The sequence below is a fragment of the Myotis yumanensis genome, unplaced genomic scaffold, assembly GCF_028538775.1.
Source record: "Myotis yumanensis isolate MYYU_CA2020_CCGP unplaced genomic scaffold, mMyoYum1.0.hap1 SCAF_3, whole genome shotgun sequence".
In the NCBI taxonomy this organism is placed as follows: Eukaryota; Metazoa; Chordata; class Mammalia; order Chiroptera; family Vespertilionidae; genus Myotis; species Myotis yumanensis.
This window is the reverse complement of record NW_027223754.1, coordinates 170,201,560-170,219,636: the sequence shown is the minus strand read 5'-3', so window position 1 is coordinate 170,219,636 and position 18,077 is coordinate 170,201,560. Positions and strand designations below refer to the sequence as shown.

The 18,077-nt window shown below is 38.7% G+C and overlaps 1 protein-coding gene across 1 annotated transcript in view; it reads right to left on the bottom strand.

The window, feature by feature from the left end:
* ADAMTS20 (ADAM metallopeptidase with thrombospondin type 1 motif 20) overlaps positions 1-18,077 on the bottom strand; it is a 167,997-nt gene that overhangs the window by 13,669 nt on the left and 136,251 nt on the right. Inside the window, exons 31-37 of the mRNA XM_070407804.1 lie at positions 17,861-18,031; positions 10,555-10,755; positions 9,774-9,903; positions 9,479-9,573; positions 9,297-9,391; positions 8,615-8,748; positions 4,945-5,036 (exon numbers count right to left, since the gene is read on the bottom strand). Coding sequence (XP_070263905.1) covers positions 4,945-5,036; positions 8,615-8,748; positions 9,297-9,391; positions 9,479-9,573; positions 9,774-9,903; positions 10,555-10,755; positions 17,861-18,031 — 918 coding nt within the window. The remainder of the gene's footprint in view (positions 1-4,944; positions 5,037-8,614; positions 8,749-9,296; positions 9,392-9,478; positions 9,574-9,773; positions 9,904-10,554; positions 10,756-17,860; positions 18,032-18,077) is intronic.

Below are 18,077 nucleotides of genomic sequence, written 5' to 3'. Positions count from 1 at the left end.
AAAGGTAATTATAAAAGACACTATAATTGCATATTTCTTTTTTTCTCTTAACTGGCTTAAAAGCAATTATAAACCAATCCATACATAATTATATTATTATCCTATAATATATTTGATCATAATGGCACAAATGAGGCAGGTGGAAACAAAGTTGTTTTAGAGTAATAAAATGACACCAGCTGATATAAAATCTTTAGGAAGAAATGAAGGGAATCAGAAGTGTTAAATAAAAGACTCATTTAAAAAAACTATGGATATGTAATTTTTTCATTTCTTCTCTTACATTCTCTAAAAACATAAGAGTAATATTATAAAAATGTATTTGATTTGTTACATATGTAGAATGTATATGTTCAACAAACATAACACACAAAATGAAGACGAAATAGAGCATATAGAGGACTAATGTTTTTATATTTCACTGAAATTAAATAGTATAAATCTGAAGTAGATTCTGCTAAGAGGCATATTGTTAGCCCTTGAGCAACTGTTAAGAAATAAATTTAAAATAATGAAAATTATTAAGGAAATAAAAATGTTACACTAGAGGACATTCACTGAATAAAAAAGAAATGATCAAGAAGGAGCAAAGAAAACAGACATTAAAATGGCAAGTATAAATTCAGACATATCAACAATTACACTGAACAATGCAATCGAAAGGCAGAGATCCAAGAAAGTGCTCTTTATAGGAGAAAAAGATATAAATAGATTATACCCAAAGATAGATATAAATAGGTTAAAACTAAATGGGATGAAAACATATATACCTTGTACTATAATCAAGCTGAGTGGCCATTCTAATATCAGATAAATTATATTTTAAAACAAAGTTACTGCAGTTAAAGAGGAACATTTTGTGACAAAGGGAAAATATATCAGGAAATTATGACAGTTATAAACATACTAGAGGCCCTGTGCACAAAAATTTGTGCACTGGCGGGGGGGGGGGGTATCCCTCAGCCCCACTTGTGCCCTCTCACAGTCAGGGACCCCTCGGGAGATAACGACCTGCTGGCTTAGGCCCGCTCCCGGGTGGCACGGGACAGGCCCAATCCCTAGGTGCCTGCCCCACAGCCCCTGGTTGGGCTCAGAGCAGGGCCGATTGGGGAGTTGGGGCGCCACCCCCTATCATGCACAGAGCAGGGCGGATCAGGAGGTTGCAATGCCACCCTCAGTCATGCTCAGGGTAGGGCTGATTGGGGAGTTGGGGCGCCGCCCCCTGTCACACTCAAGGCAGGGTCAATGGGGAGGTTGAGGCGCCACCCCCTGTAACGCACAGAGCAGGGCCGATCAGGGGGTTGGGGCGCTGCCCCCTGTCATGCACAGAGCAGGGCCGATCAGGGGGTTGGGGCACTCCCACCTGTCACACTCAGGGCAGGGCCGGTGGGGAGGTTGCGGCTCCACCCCGTCACATACAGAGCAGGGCCCATGGGGGGGTTGGGGCGCCACACCCTGTCACAGAGCAGGGCCAATCAGGGGGTTGGGAAGCTCCCCCCTATCAGGCACAGAGCAGGGCCGATCAGGGGGTTGGGGCGCCTTCCCTTGTCATGAACAGAGCAGGGTGGATAGGGAAGTTGTGGCCCCGCCCCGTCACACACAGAGCCGCAGGGCTATCTGGGGGTTTGGGCGCTGCACCCTGTCATGCTGCTCCAGTGACCAGGAGGCCTCACGGCTCCGCTGATTCCAGTGCTGGGAGGCCTCGCGGCTCCGCTGATCCCGGGTTCGGGAGGCCTTGCGGCTCCGCTGATCCCAGTGCTGGGAGGCATATTACCCTTTTACTATATAGGATAGAGGCCTGGTGCATGGGTGGGGGCCAGCTGGTTTGCCCTGAAGGGTGTCCCGGATCAGGGTGGGGGTCCCGCTTGGGTGCCTGGCCAGCCTGGATGAGGGGATGATGGCTGTTTGCAGCTGGTCACACCCCCTTCAGGGTGGGGGTCCCCACTGGGGTGCCTGGCCAGTCTGGGTGAGGGGCTGAGGGCCGTTTTCAGGGTGACTGAAGCTCCCAACCTTTCCTTTTTTCCTTTTTTTTTTTATTCTGGGATTTATTTACCTTCTATGGCTGTCAATGGAGCTGAGAGTCGACTTTAGCTGTGAGACCTTGGCTGCTGAAAGCAGGTTTCTGGGCCTTGTTTACCTTCTGTATTTGAAACTTTGTTGCGACTCCAGCTCTGAGATCCCGGCTGACTGAAAGCAGGTTTCTGGGGATTGATTACCTTCTATATTTGCAACAATGTTTCTTAGAGAGCAGCTCAGAGCCCAGCAGCGGCAGGCAGGGAACATTGGCTTCCTCTGTCACTGGAGCAAGCAAGCCTCCTTTTCGTTTCAGAGGCCTGGCTGCCAGCCGCCATCTTGGTTGGCAGTTAATTTGCATATCTCGCTGATTAGCCAATGGGAAGGGTAGCGAAGTTATGGCTAATTACCATGTTTCTCTATTATTAGATAGGATAATCATGTACAACAAAACCCCAAAATAAATTAATTAAATACAAAATAAGCAAAACAATAAGACTGAAGTGAGAAACAAATAATTCAACAATGATGCTTGCAAAGTTTCAGTGTATAGGACTACTAGGCAGAAGATCAATAAGGAAATGGAAGAGTTAAACAAGACTGTAACTAGGCCTGACAGACTTCACCCAACAACAGAACGTACATTCTTTCCAAGCACATATTGAACATTTTCCAGGATAGCCATATGCTATGTCATAAAACAAGTCTCAATAGATTAAAAGGATTAGATATTAGAACGTGTGTTCCAACCACAGTAGAATGAAAGTAAAAATCAATAACAGAAGGAAATTTGGGAAATTCATGAATAACCAATGGGTCAAAGAAGATATATGTGACAATACAAAATATGAATGAAAATAAACACACAACATATCAAAACGTCAAGGATGCAGTGAAAGAACTGAAATTGTGTACCTGTAAATGCCTATATTAAAAGAACTGCCAATAGACTTTATAACAGACTAAATGCTTTCCCCCTAAAATCATAAACAAGATAGGATGTCCACTCTCACCACTTCTATTCAACACTGTATTAGAGTTTTAGTTAGAGCAATGAGGTAAGACAAAGAAATAAAAGGTATCCAGATTGCCAAGAAAAGAGTAAAACTATCTCCATTTATTAATAACATTACCGTGTATATAGAAAATCCTAAGGAATCCAATAAAAAACTATTACAATTAAACAACGAGTTCAGCAAGGTTGTAGTATTCCAGATTGATTTATAAAAATATAGGCAAAGATTAGTGATTTGTGCCTCAGATTTGGGGGAGGAGTCTCTTTATGGGAACCCTCCCAGTCAAAAGCCTTCTTTATCTTGAGCTGGAATCTGCTGCCCTACTAACGCCTCCTGAAGTGACACACACTGATCTGTTTCATGGATCTCTTTAATTATTTAAAGACAGTTATAACATTCTACTCCTTTCCTGGTCACCCTTTTCATTTTCCTATGTGACATGATTTAAACCCTCTTTTGCCATCCTGGTTTCCACCTCCTACTCTTAGATAGAGTAAAAATTTACTTTTCCCAACAGAAATGTAAAAATAAATATAATATTGTCAAGTATAAATAACATTTTGGTCTCAATATTTTTTGGTACCTTATGATTATATTAGGTTGTTTAGAAATCATTCCATGTTCTACATGAGTTACAATGAACTTATGGTGCTTGAATAAACACCTGTCTTTCATAGGACATTGTCAAGTTCAATTTGCATTTCTGGACCCAAGACATATGTATTTATTGCAACCTTATCTGGGTCAGTCCATAGAGCTAGTGTCTTTTTATCTCCTTTAAGTTTTCTTCTCTAACATAGAAAATGCCCTTTCTTTCTAACATAAGCATACCTTCTGTGTCAGTGATGAGAACTGTGAATAGCCAATTCCAAGAACAGAGAGCTATGACAAACCATTAGCTACTTTTCTTCAATATGATATCTTCAATTATAATTACTACCTCTTGTGCATGATTTTTAAAAATTAGTTAGAAATCTACCTAACAATGCTATATTCGTATAAGCTTTACATCTCTCCATCTATATATATAAAAGCCTAAGCAACCTTTTGACTGTCCAATGGGTAGCTATGACACTCCGACCAGTAGCTATGATGCACACTGACCACCAGGTGGCAGATGCTCAATGCAGGAGCTGCTGAGCTGTGGTGACTTGGCAGCTGTGGTTCTCAGGTGACACACCCAGAACCAGAGAGGAAGGAGCCTGATTCTGAGGTGCGTCACCCAAGAACTGCCCTCTAGCAATCTAGGACCCCTTGGGGGATGTGGGAGAGCTGGTTTCGGCCTGATCCCCACAGGCCAGGCCAAGGGACCCCACTGGTGCACAAATCCATGCACTGGGCACTAGTCTTATCATAAAAATGTTGTTCACATTTTTTAAAAAAAATGAGTATGTTGTTTTCTAGAAAGCATACTCTATTCTGGAAATCACAGGTAACATAGAAGGGTGTGTATAGAGAACTCTGGAAATGAAGGCCTAAAAAAGAGTAAAGACATGGAAATGTACTATTCCACAGACGATAGAAAATTATTCTGGTAAGTTATAGACCCAGGTCACTATAAGTGATGTTAGCAGCGGTGTAGAAAGTCACATGCTTGTGATCCATTCCTTATACTATATGTCCATTCATTTCCATGGACTTAGTGGAAAGATTAAAAATAATAAAGCATCATGGAAGAAGAAATAGGATCTGAACAACTTAAAACTCTTGTTTTACACCTTTCAAACAAATCTAACATTGGTAAAAATCCTCTAAAGCTTACTATAACCTTTAAAATAAAGTTCATAGAGGAAGCATATGAACTTTATGCATTTTTATTATGTTTCTTGTAATAGTATGATCCAGAAAATGAATTAAGGGAAACAGCATCACTTTTTTTTTCACAGTTAGGGAGAAATAAACAAATCTGAAATACCTGTGGGCATCTGGCAGCACTGTAGCAATCTCCAGCCGTGGCAAATGGAACTGCTTTTCCAAATACTGTCTGAGCAAATAGAAGGTCTGTAGCTAGAATGCAATATATAAAACTCTTTAGCAATGAGACACTATATGTTTTCCAATCTTCATTGCAAAACAAAATATTAATATCATCTTAAATACATTTTATAATTCAAAAATTTAAGCAAAAATGCTATCCAATTATAGATCAGGCTTCTCAATAAATAATATCTTCTTTTTTTTAGAGAGAGAGAGAAACATTGATTGGCTGCCTCCTGCACATACCCCAACCAGGGACTGAACCTGCAACCTGGGCATCTGCCATGTCCAGGAACTGAACCAGTGATCCTTTGGTGCATAGGATGATGCTCAACCAACTGAGCCACACCAGCCAGGGAAAATAATTTTTCTTTAATACAAAAATGTTTATCCCATAAATTTCCCTAAAAAATGGCAGGCACATCTGAAACTAAGCCAGAAGTATTTTTCTTTTTTTTTAATATGTTTCTATTGATTTCAGAGAGGAAGGGAGAGAACAGAAACATCAATGATGAGAATCACAATTGGCTGCCTCCTGCACTCCTCCTACTGGGGATCCTGAAACCTGGGCATGTGCCCTGCCAGGGAATTGAACCCTGACCTGATTTATGTGTCAATGCTCAACCACTGCGCCACACCGGCCGGGCAGAACCAGAAGTTTTTTAAACTAAGTGCTTTATTATATTGTACATCATAGTGAATATCTAAGATAGATAAAGTAAGGTCAGGAGCAAAAATTACAGGTTTTGGTTACCATATTTAAAGGTAAATACATTATTACAAAGCAACACATGCGTGTTTATAGACCAAATTATATATATATATATATATATATATATATATATATAACATATATATGTATACATATATACATACATATAAACATAGACATATATATATATACAAACACACATGCTGCTAAAGGTCAGCTGGTCTAATCCCTTATTCATGTTTGAGTCATTTAGATAATATCCCAACCAATGGTCATCCAGTCAGTGGCTCTCACCTTCACTAATGTATTTTGAATCACTTTACTTTTCAAGAGGACTGCAGGATTATTGCATGCTACCATGATGGCAACCCCTAAAGGTAGCATTTATGGAAATATGATCATATGTCCAAGGACAGTTTCCAAAGCAATAAGGCCTCCCATGGTGTGCTGGAGCCAGCTGTTACCAAATCACGAGAACCTATTGTGTATGAATTTCTGGGGACACAGTTCAATCCACAGCAGCAGGTTTGTTGAAGAGTCACTTGATAGAATTTGATGGATTGCTTGTATGTGTGAGAGAAAGGGAGGATTTAAAGATGTTACTAGGTTTTAGCTAGAATAACTATAAAATTATAGTTGCTACTTATAGAAATGGTAAATATTTGGGGTAGGAATGGTTGGAGAGAAATATTGAAAGTTCAGTTTGAGATTAACATTGAGTCTGAGATGCCTATTAGACATGGATTTGCTGAATAGGCAGTGTAATATTGGCATTCAGGGTCCAGATTGGAGATAAATATTTGGGGCTGTCATCTAATAGGTAGTATTTGAAATCTATAAATTGAATCAGATCCCTAAGGGAATGACTGAGTCCTGAAATTCTTTCATTCTCAGTATTGTGGCTGATGAAGAGTAATTAGCCAAGTTGAGAAATAGTGAGAAAGAGTGGCCAGAATAGAACAAAACAATGAGAGTGTGGTGTCCTGAAAGCTAAATGCTGCTGATGGATCAAGTTAGATGAAAACCAAGAAGTTTTCACTGGATTTATGAAATGGATGAAGAATTGGCGACGTAAGAGAGAAAAGAAAGTTTGCTGAAATAATGTTGTTGCATAGATACAAAGTGATGAGCCTAGAACACAAGTAGAGAGGGTGGTCTTCCATAGAAGTGGGAGTGGTTCCTCCACAGTAACCAGGATAGAAGGCAAAGTCTGTAGGTGAACATTTGGGTAGGTTAGTAGACGTGGCGGTGGTAGCTAGTGGAAATTCCCTCTGGCTCTTATTTCCTCAGCGAGGTAGGAAGCAAGATCATTAGCAATGAGTGACTAGAGAGGAGTATTAGAAGTTGTAGAAGTCCTAAGCTAGAAGAGAATATGTGAGTGAGACATTTAGGAGATGGGGGGAGGGGATGAACTGGGGAAGTGCAGTGGGATTACTCAGCAGCATGAAGGGTCCATGGAAGCTCAGTAGTCCTATGTTTAAAGTGAGATCATCCATGAGGACAGTGTATTATTTGCCACCCAGAAGATGTGTGGTGCACGTGCAGAGTGGGTGAAAGGTGTAATTTAGTCAAGACTGGGTTTTTGTCACACAAGTTTGAAGAAGGAAGAGAGAGACCAGGAAGCTAAAAATGTAGACATTGAAGATTGTATCCTCAGGGCCCAGCCCAATGCCTGGCAAAAGGCATGTTTGTTTGATAAATTAATGAAAACCAACATCTTACTAAACAGCAACTAACTTACTGAGTGTCCATTATGTACTCAGTAATGCTAATTACCTGACACACATACTAGTACATCATTAAATAATAATGATTATTTATAGAGCATTTACTGTATGCAAGGCTATTTGCTCAGAATTTTACAAGTATTATCTCTTAATCCCACTATCTCCCCACCTCCCTCAAAAAAGGGGTGGGTGGCAGAAGGAGGGATAAATAAGAAAGAAGAGAAAAAAGAAAGGGGGAAAAAAACCTAAGAGGGTTTTACTCACTTTAAGGGAATTTAGACTTAAAGAGATATGTCCAATGTCACATAACGGGTAAGTGGATGCAAAGAATTTCCACCCAGTGTAACTCCAGAGTTCATGAGCATAACCATAACAGTACAGCACTTTCCCACGGCAGTAACGGTGGGTTTTCAGTAAATGCTAGCCATTATTACTACTAATATTAGTCATTATCATCTGACTGTGGCTTAGAGATTATGTATTCATGCATTCCTATCACGAAAAACATTGTTTCTTGCTATGGCGTATGCACTGTGCTAGGCACTGGTGATTCAATTGTGATCTAGTTTTAACTTCTAAAACTAATTTATTTGTCTTTTCCTATAGGTATGTAACCTCCTGATGGCAGGCTGCTCAGTGTCTATTAGGTTTCATTAATCTGTTTGGACTTGAACATACTATAAGTTGCTTCCTAAAAGGCAGCAGGTCCATAGTCTGGGATCTGTGAATCGGAATTAATTGCATCATTTGCAACAGTGTGATGCAATTCTGCCTTAACTAATTGTTAAAAAAATTAAATGAGAAAATCTATAGAAAAATGCTTTACAAATTGTAATCTGAAGTTACTTTAAGCCCTACAAAAAGTTTATATAATTATGTTGAGATATTAACTTTATCCCTAATGTAATGGGGAATTTGAAGGTAGAGGGTCATATCTTGGAAGGACACTGTATATCTTATCATCACCACTACATTTTTACTAAGGTCCCCACAGCCCATGTCATTGAAGAGGAACTTTATGGCTAATAACTTTAAAAATCAATTTAAGTAACTATTGCCCAATGCTAGGGTGTCCGCTATGCCCTAGCTATTCTACATACCAGCATACTGTTGGACTTTCATTGGCAAAGGGAGGCTTTTCATTTTACAAATAGAGATCCAGTACTTACTTTTAATTTGCATAGAAGTGAGATCAATTCTTATTTTGCTGAAAACTGTGTGTCCAGCAGCCAGGTAGTCATTTGTACATTCACAGTCTAGCCTCCTACTTCCATTAAAAGGACATTCGTATGGATTTTGTAGTCTGTAACCACATTAGAATATTTTTATTATTAGATACAGCTATCATCCCACAATGTAGGTAAACTTTGGAAGTGGAATGTAAGAGATACACTCTTCAATATGACAATGTCTACAAGTTAAATGAGAAAAGTAAAAATCACTCAAGGTTAACATATGAAATTATCAATGGGAAATTCAAGACCGGTGGAAAAATAACCCAGCTCTAGTTCTCTTAGCTTTTGTTACTGGAAGTAATATGATTTCTATGAAAATACACATAGCTCTTAAATTCCCCCCTTCTCTGTTCTCCCACTGCTCAGCCACAGTATCCTTCTTAGCCTATCTCTCTGTGAGTACATGTTAATACTCAAGTCTTTGAACTTAAACAGGCATGGACAACACCTAACTTAGACCCTAATATGTCCACCTGCTTTTGAATTACTTGTCCCACTTGCAAGCTATTCAAGTATCACTCTAACTACTGGAACTTCTGATAATCTTGAAGGACCATAAAAATAATCTTGAAGGACCATAAAAAATGCACTGATAAGCCAAAGACACATCACATACCTAAAACCATACACTTCAGAAAAGTTGTCCTCTTCACCTTTGACCAATGATATATATTCCTTGGGGTCCTCCAAGTGCATATCTGCACAATAAACCTAAATGGAAAATGCAAACACCTAGAAAAGCTTTTTCCAAAGTCAACGGTCAGTGTTAAAGTCGAGTAGGAACTGTGTTCACAATACCTTTATTATTCTTCCCTCAATGTTAAGGTAATAGTCACCATCCTTGGTAATGTTGTTTTCCCCTTGGATTTCTTTGCAGCTGGTAAATGTTTTGCCTTCAAGGATGAGTGAATACAACTTATCAACAATGAACAAATTAAAAACACAGCATGAATTTAACTCAATCATGCAAATATTATGCGAAAAAATAGGCACTTCATTTTGTGTAGCATATGATTACAGCAAATACTTATTTTCAGAATTTTAATTAAAACTCTTAGGAACACTAGGTAGATTTTTAAAGTCCGTTACTTACAGTCATTGACATAACATTTCTTTTGAGCATCTGGCTTTAAACTCTTTAAACATAAGTCACTGGACCAACCGTTTTCAGCCAAGCATTCCACTCTTCTCTCCATTACCCCCACTCCACAAGTCACTGAGCACTGTGAACAGAGTAAAATTTGAAGGTAAAGTGTATAACGGGTAACAAGGCCAGTCAATCCATATCGCCTCTCAGACTAGGTCCTTTTGGAACACAATAGTGGCTAGACTTACTGCAAATACAAAAGTACCCTATAGATTGGACAGTCACAGATAGGAGGAATTTATTATTTCTCATTTATCGGCTTCTTTTCATTTATGTCATATAGTTATATCAACATTATATTATAAATACTTGACAAACATTATTAATGTTAGTTTTTAAGACTACTTAGTTTGTTCTCATTGTTATATATTCTGCTTGGAAAGCAATATTTACTTGCTTTCTATCCATTAAATTGGAAATGGATTATAGTGCAAGTAACTTTTATTACTCACATGTTAGATTTATTTACTTCACTTAAAATATTCATTGGTTAAGTATCTACTAAAAATGCAAGTCACTGTGCAAGGCTTTCTAAGGAATAGATATAAGTAGGTTATAGTAAGCACAGAAAAAGAGATAAGATATTTATACAACTGAGAAAGTAAGTGGTTTTTAGACAACAGGGGTATGAAAAAATTCTGGGATCGAGTTAGACATGCAGCTGCACAGGCATCCACGCCTAGAAAGTCTCATTCAGAAGATTTTAAATTCATAATTATATACTGACCTTGCTCCATTTTCCAACTTTCCAAGTGGCCATGTGCAAACAGCTCCTTAGATTGCATTTGTAAGTCTGTGGTGAAGGCAGCACAGGGCATTCTCGATAGTCTATAGGCCAAAGCTGATGGAGCTTATATCTATCAGTAGACCGAATCTCAATGCAATATGTAATCCTTTGTCGGTAACTAAATCCACAGTTACCAGCACACTGAAAAATAATTTCCAGGGGGAGAAGATATCCTTAAACTTAACCAGGCCTAATATTCACCAGGTGTGTGTGTGTGTGTGTGTGTGTGTGTGCACACACACACATCTATCTGATAATAGGGTAATATGTAAATTGGTCGGGACACCATCACAGTAACGACTGATCAGCAGGCTGCATGTGCAGCAGGTGGGCAGGGACTTGCAGCTTTGGGGACGTGATGATGGCTGCTGCTTGCCCAGGGCTGGCTCGGGGCTCTGGCAAGCCGCCGATGGCTGTTGCTGCTTCAAGGGCCCAAGGCTCGGGAAATGAGGGCTGGGTGAGGCTCAGGCAGCCTCATGGCTGGCAGTGGCAGCAGCAGAGGTGTGATGGGTGTGTCACCTTCCTCTGATCACAGGGTCGCCTCCTGCAGAGGGAGGCCAGAGGCAGGAGCAGCGAGGGGGGATGGGGCGGTGCCTTGCCCTGATCGGCCAGTTGCCTCCCGCAGAGCAAAGCAAGACTGTGGCTTAGGCTTTCTCCCCGTCAGTAGGACATCCCCTGAGGCTGCTGGAAGGGGCAGGCTGGGCTGAGAGACCCTCCATCCAGTGCACAGATTTCATGCACCAGGCCTCTAGTAAATATTTAAATATACATACACACACTATGCAATGTTACACCCACAACAATCCTATTCATTAGCTTCATTTACAGATGAATTAAAAAAGGTTCAGAGACATTACATAACTTTCCCAGAGTTGTACCAATAAATAGAAAGGATCCATATCCAGGCTAGATTGCCTAGTTATGGTGCCTATTTTGTTTTTTTCCCATTACACTACTAAGACTATCTTAACTGAATGAAAAATTTTCTCCCAATAGGTGCAGCTTTGGAGAAATAAAACATATGTGAGAGTTCTCACCTGAAATAAAAGACATTAATTAAAAAATAGCAGAGTACTGACCAGTGTGTACATACATGTGAGGACACCACCTGAGGCCAAATAATGAACCAATCAAAAGACATAGAAATTACTGTATCTGGTACTCACATGGGACCAAATATAGTCTGGTTCCTCCAGCCAGACTGGAAAATCTTACATACATGTATTCTATAATAAGTAGAACACTCAGGAGGGTCTTGGAACAGTAGAGGGAAATAAATTAACCCTAAACAATGCACGGGTCTGATGTGACAAAGCTTAAGAGTGAGATAAGAAAGGCTCAAACTGCATCCAGACAGAATAAATACATTCTAGAGCCAAGGTCAAAATATATGGATAGGAATAAAAATTACCCAGTAGCTAAAATAGTAAAATTTATAATGTCTGACATGCCATAAAAAGTTAGCTGTCAGCTCTAGCTGGTTTTTCTCAGTGGATAGAGCATCAGTCTGTGAACTTAAGGGTCCCAGGTTCAATTCCGGTCAAAGGCACATGCCTGGGTTGCCTGCTTGATCCCCAGTAGGGAGCATGCAGGAGGCAGCTGATCCATAATTCTCTCTCATCATTGGTGTTTCTATCTCTCTCTCCCTCTCCCTTCTGCTCTAAAACCAATAAAATAATTTTTAAAAAAGTTAACCATCATGCAAAAAGCAAGAAAATGTAGCCCATAATAAAGAGAAAAATCCATCTATCAAAACAGACCCAGAGGGATGAGAAAAAATGCAAAGGAAGGATCTCTGAAAATTATTTTCTTCATAAAGCCATGAGAAAACTGGCTTTGTCAGAATTAACTTTTCCACAATTCTGGAAATTCACCAAATGCAGCAATCCAGGAAGCATTTATTCAATAAACAAGGTTAAATCTCAGAAGAGGGAGCTTTGTGATGTTTTAACTTGTCCTACCCCCATTCTTGCCTCCAGCTCCACAGTAGCCTTGAAAATCAATAGCCCCGCAAGCATGGTGGAACCAGCAACCCCGCAGCCACAGGGGCAGAACAAGGTTGGGCATCTTTCAAAGACCCTGTTGCAGAGACTTGTTGTTATTTGAACTGTTTGGTGGGTTTTCTAGAAGACTCCACTTACAAGGCTGTCATTATTTAACTTAACTGGAGCTTACCCACTGCTTAAAGACTTTTCCCTCCAGGGGCACTTGTTGAACTGTGTAACTTTGAAGCTTCCAGAAGAGGTAGATCACAGTTAGGGCAAGCAATAGGCTCATTAAAAAAAAAAAATCTTAAAGGGAGAGATGTTCATAGGGCTTTGAAAAGCTTCAGTATATCTACAGACTCCAGAAGGCCATGGACACGCACAGGGTTGCTCACATGTCCAGGACTATACACATGCTCAGGAAGCATCTGGAAAGGGCCTGCACACTCACCTCTGGCCCAATGTCAAGGCTTCGTACAAGCAGGACTAAAAGTTGTCAGCTGCCTGGCTGAGTGTTAAAGGTACCCAAACATGCACACAGAAGCCCCAGGCAAAGGAGGTGATTGGTTCCAGGTAGCTAAGGGAATCACTGTCCGATCATTAATTGAGAACTTAAATCAAGCAGAGACTTCAGTGACTGAATGTGACAGGAAATACAGACTTTACAGTGAATTCTAGAAAGTTTCTAAACAAGCAAAAACAAATAGCAATAACAATAAAACCTGGGGAGGAGGAAGAATCTGAATACACCTATAACGAGTAAAGGGATTGAATTAATAATCCAGAAACTACACACTGGGAAAGCCCAGGACCAGCGGCTTCACTGGTGAAGTCCACCAAATGTTTAAAGAACTAGCATCAACTTTTCCAAAATTCTTGCAAAAGAAAGAAGAGTAAGGAGCACTTCTTAATTCATCCTATGGAGTCAGTATTTCCCTCATACCAAAACCAGGCAGTCATCACAAGAAAACAACAGACCAAAATCTTTTATGAATGCAAAAATCCTTACCAATATACTAGCAAAAAATTCCAGACATACATTAAAATTGTTATACACAATGACCAAGTGAGATTTATTACAGGAATGTAAGATCATTTCAATATATGAAAATGAATTAGTGGAACACATCTATTCTACTAATAGAATAATAGACAAAACCACACAAGAATCTCAAGAAATGAAGAAAAAGCATTTGAAAAAATCCAACACATTTCATGATATAAAGCCCTAAGCAAAACAGGAATAGAAGAGTACTGGTAAAAGGAATCTATAAAAAAAATCTATAGCTAACATATTTACTAGTAAGTGTTAAAACTTGTTCCTCTAACAAGCAGGAACAAGACCATGATATTTGTTTTCACCAATTCTATTCAACATAATTCTGGAGATTCTAGCCTGAAAATTAGACAAGAAAAAGTGAAAGGCAACCAGAGTTAAAGGAAGAAATTAAAATTATCTGTATTTGCAGATGATATACGTTTATGTACAGAAAGCCCTCGATAATCCGCACACAAATAAGAATTAGGTCCAATAAATGTGTTCAACATATAAGAATCAATTCTATTTCTACATTAGCAATGGACAATCAAAGAATAAAACTGAGTAAAATTCCATTTATAGAAGCATAAAATATTAATAAAATATTTAGGAATAAATTTAACAAAAGAAGTGGAAGTTCACGTATACACTTAAAACTGTAAAACATCCTTGAAAGAAATTAGTAAGACCTAAATACGTGGAAAGACATCTCATGTTCATGGATTGGAAGACTTCTTTAGATGGCAATATTCCTCATATTGATCAGGGTTCATTGCTCTCTCTAACAAAATCCCAGCTGGCTTTTATACAGAATATGACAAGTTGATCCTAAAATTCATAAGGAAACGTAGGGAACACAGAATAATAAAATAATCTCTAAAGGGAAGAACAAAGTTGGTCCCCTCACACTTCCTGATTTCAAAACTGACTATAAAACTCTAATAACCAAGACTATGGTATGACATAAGGATAGATACATAGATCAGGGAATAGAACTGAGTTCAGAAATAAACCAATACATTTATGACCTATATTTTTTGACAAGTATGCCAAGATAATTCAACAAGGAAAGACCACTCTTTTCCACAAATCAAATTGGAACAATGGGGTAGCCACATGCAAAGGATTAAGTTGGACCCCACCTCACATCCTATACAAAACTTAATTTGAAATGTATCAAAGATCTAAATGTAAGAGCTAAAATTACAAAATTCTTAGAATAAAATATAGGCATGAATTGTGACCTTAGATAGTCAATAGTTTTTTTTAGATATACTACCTAAAGTACAAGCAATGAAAACAACAGGTAAATTTGACTTCATCAAAATGAAGAAAGTTTGTGCACTATCAAGAGAGTGAAACACAACCCACACAGAATGAGAGAAAATCTTTGGAAATCATAAAACTGATAAAACTTGGACTCATAAGTCTATAAAGAATTACAATTCAACAATAAAAAGATGAATCACCCAATTTAAAAATGGGGAAAGGATATGAATATGTATTTCTCCAAAGAAGATATAGAAATAGATACTAAGCACAATAAAATGCTCAACATTATTAGTCACTAGAGAAATGAAATTCAAATATGCAATGAGATTCCATTCATACCCACTAGGATGAGTATATTCAAAATGATGGACCATAACAAGTGTTGATGAGGATATGGAGAAATCGGAATCCTCATACATTTCTGGTAGGAATGCAAAATGGTGCAGCAATTGTGGAAAACAGCTTGGAATTTCCTCAAAAAATTAAACATAGAGTTATCATAATATTCAGGAATTCTACTCCTGGCTATATGCCCAAGACAATTAAAAACATATGTCCATACAAAAACTTGTACACAAGTGTTAACAGCATTATTCATCATAGTAAAAAAGTAAGCCAACCTAAATATCCATCGGGTACTGAATGAATAAACAAAATGGATCATAGTTCTACAATAGAATATTATTCATTCAAAGAAGGGAATGAATTACTGATATATGCTAAAACTTAAAAATACCACGCTAAGTGAAAAAAGCCAGATACAAAAGGTCACATATTGTATGATTCCATTTATATGAAAGGTACAGACAGGCAAATCCAGAGAGTGAAAAAAAACTGGTTGTCTGGGGCTGGGGAAAGGAGAAATGTGGAGTGATTTCTAATGGGTATGGAGTTTCTTTTATGGGTGACAAAATGTTCTAGCATTAGACCATGGTAATGGTTACACAAACTTGTGAGTATACTAAAATTCCCTAAGTTATAAATACACACACAAAGATGTTAGAATTAGCAGAGAAGGACATTAAACAATTATTAGTAACTCCAGTATGTTCAAAAAGTTAAGTAGACATGGAAGATATTTTTTAAAAAAGCTGAAATAAAATTTCTAAAGATGAAGATTATACTATCTGAGATGAAAAATAGATTGATGGGGAATAATGGCAAATTAGACATCACAGAAGAAAAGGTTAATGGACATAGAGATATCCATACAGTGAGATATTATTCAATAACAAAATGAAATGAATTATTGATACGTACAACCTGACTGAACCTCCAAATACTTCTGAGGCATTAGACAAAAACAGTACATGCTGTATGCTTCCATTTATATAAAACTCAAGAATGTAAATTAATATGTTAATGGATAATTTCAATGAAAACAAGATTAGGTTACCTGTGGGATGGGGAAGGGAGAGGAGGAGAGGAGGGAGGAATTGCAAAGCAAAACAAGGAAATTTTGGGTAGTGTGGAGATGCTGTTTATTTTAAATATGGTAATGGCTCTATGGGTGTAGCTGTATCTATACATCAAAACTTATCAAGCTGAACACTTTAAATATATGCAGCTTATTATTTGTCAGTTATACCATAATAAAGCTGTTTTGATGCATATAAGCATAGCTCATAGACACAGACAACAATGGGATGAAGGCTGGGATGGGGGTGAGGGCTGGGTCGAGGAGGAGAAAGGGGAGAAGGGGACATCTATAATAGTGTCAACAATTTTTTTAAAAGCTGTTTTTAAAAAGCAGGCAAGCCCTGACTGGTTTGGCTCAGTGGATAGAGCTTCGGCCTGCGGACTCAAGGGTCCAGGGTTCGATTCCTGTCAAGGGCATGTACCTCGGTTGTGGGCACATCCCCGGTAGGGGGTATGCAGGAGGCAGCTGATCGATGTTTCTAACTCTCTATCCCTCTCCCTTCCTTTCTGTAAAAAATCAATAAAATATATTTTAAAAAAAATAAAAATAAAAAGCAGGCAACTCTTCCACCTTCCCTCATAGGTTGGACAGTCTGTTCAATGCTTCTATGACTCTGGTTCTATTTTTGTTCATCAGTTTATGTTGTTCATTATATTCCACAAATGAGTGAGATCATGTGATATTTATCTTTTTCTGACTGGCTTATTTAACTTAGCATAATGCCCTCCAGGTCCATCCATGCTGTTGCAAATGGTAAGAATTCCTTTTTTTTTTTTTTACATCAGTGTAGAAGGCAGGAGGTGAGGGGGTAAGAGATCAACCAAAGGATTTGTATTCGATTTGTATGCATGCATATGAGCATAATCAATGGACACAGATGGGGGTGGTGGTGAGGGCATTGCTGGGGGTGGGGGTGGCTGGGGAGAAGTCATTGGGGGAAAAGGGGACTTATTTAATACTTTAAACAATAAAGAATTTAAATTTTAAAAAAGGAAAAGAAAGGAAAAACAAGGAAGGAAGGAAGGAAGGAAGGAAGGAAGGAAGGAAGGAAGGAAGGAAGGGAGGGAGGGAGGGAGGGAGGGAGGGAGGGAGGGAGGGAGGGAGGGAGGGAGGGAAGGAAGGAAGGAAGGAAAGAGAAGAGAAGACAAAAGAGGAAAGAGGAAAGAGGAAAGAGGAAAGAGGAAAGAGGAAAGAGGAAAGAGGAAAGAGGAAAGAGAAAAGAGAAAAGAGAAAAGAGAAAAGAGAAAAGAAAAGAAAAGAAAAAGAAAGAAAGGCAATTCTACAGGGCAAGTTTGCTAAACTGTTCCTGGTAGTTGATTTCAAGTAGGCACTAATTGACACTGGAACTGCACTAAGTTTAATATCCATATTTCTCTTATTTTATTTGCATCATCCAACTGTAGGTGGCTTTATTCTTTAGATTAATACGAATACTGTTATCTGCCCCCATATTCCAATTTAGACTCAGTTTCAATTGCGTCAAGTGTTAGACTCAGGTGTTTTCTCCAGGAACAAAATTCTTTGGCTTACCTGAGATGAGTCTCCTGTTACCACAATGTACTTGCAGGGAAGGTTCTTGCACTTTTTGATGGAAAGAGGTCTGGTTGAAGGGTCACAGAAACTTTCATTCACTTGAATGTTTTGTGCGTCAATGCACTGCACTTGCCGATGCGTCTCCTTCATTTTACATGATGTTAAACACTAGAAATACAATGACGAAATGAGTAACATGCCTGTATGCAGTGTC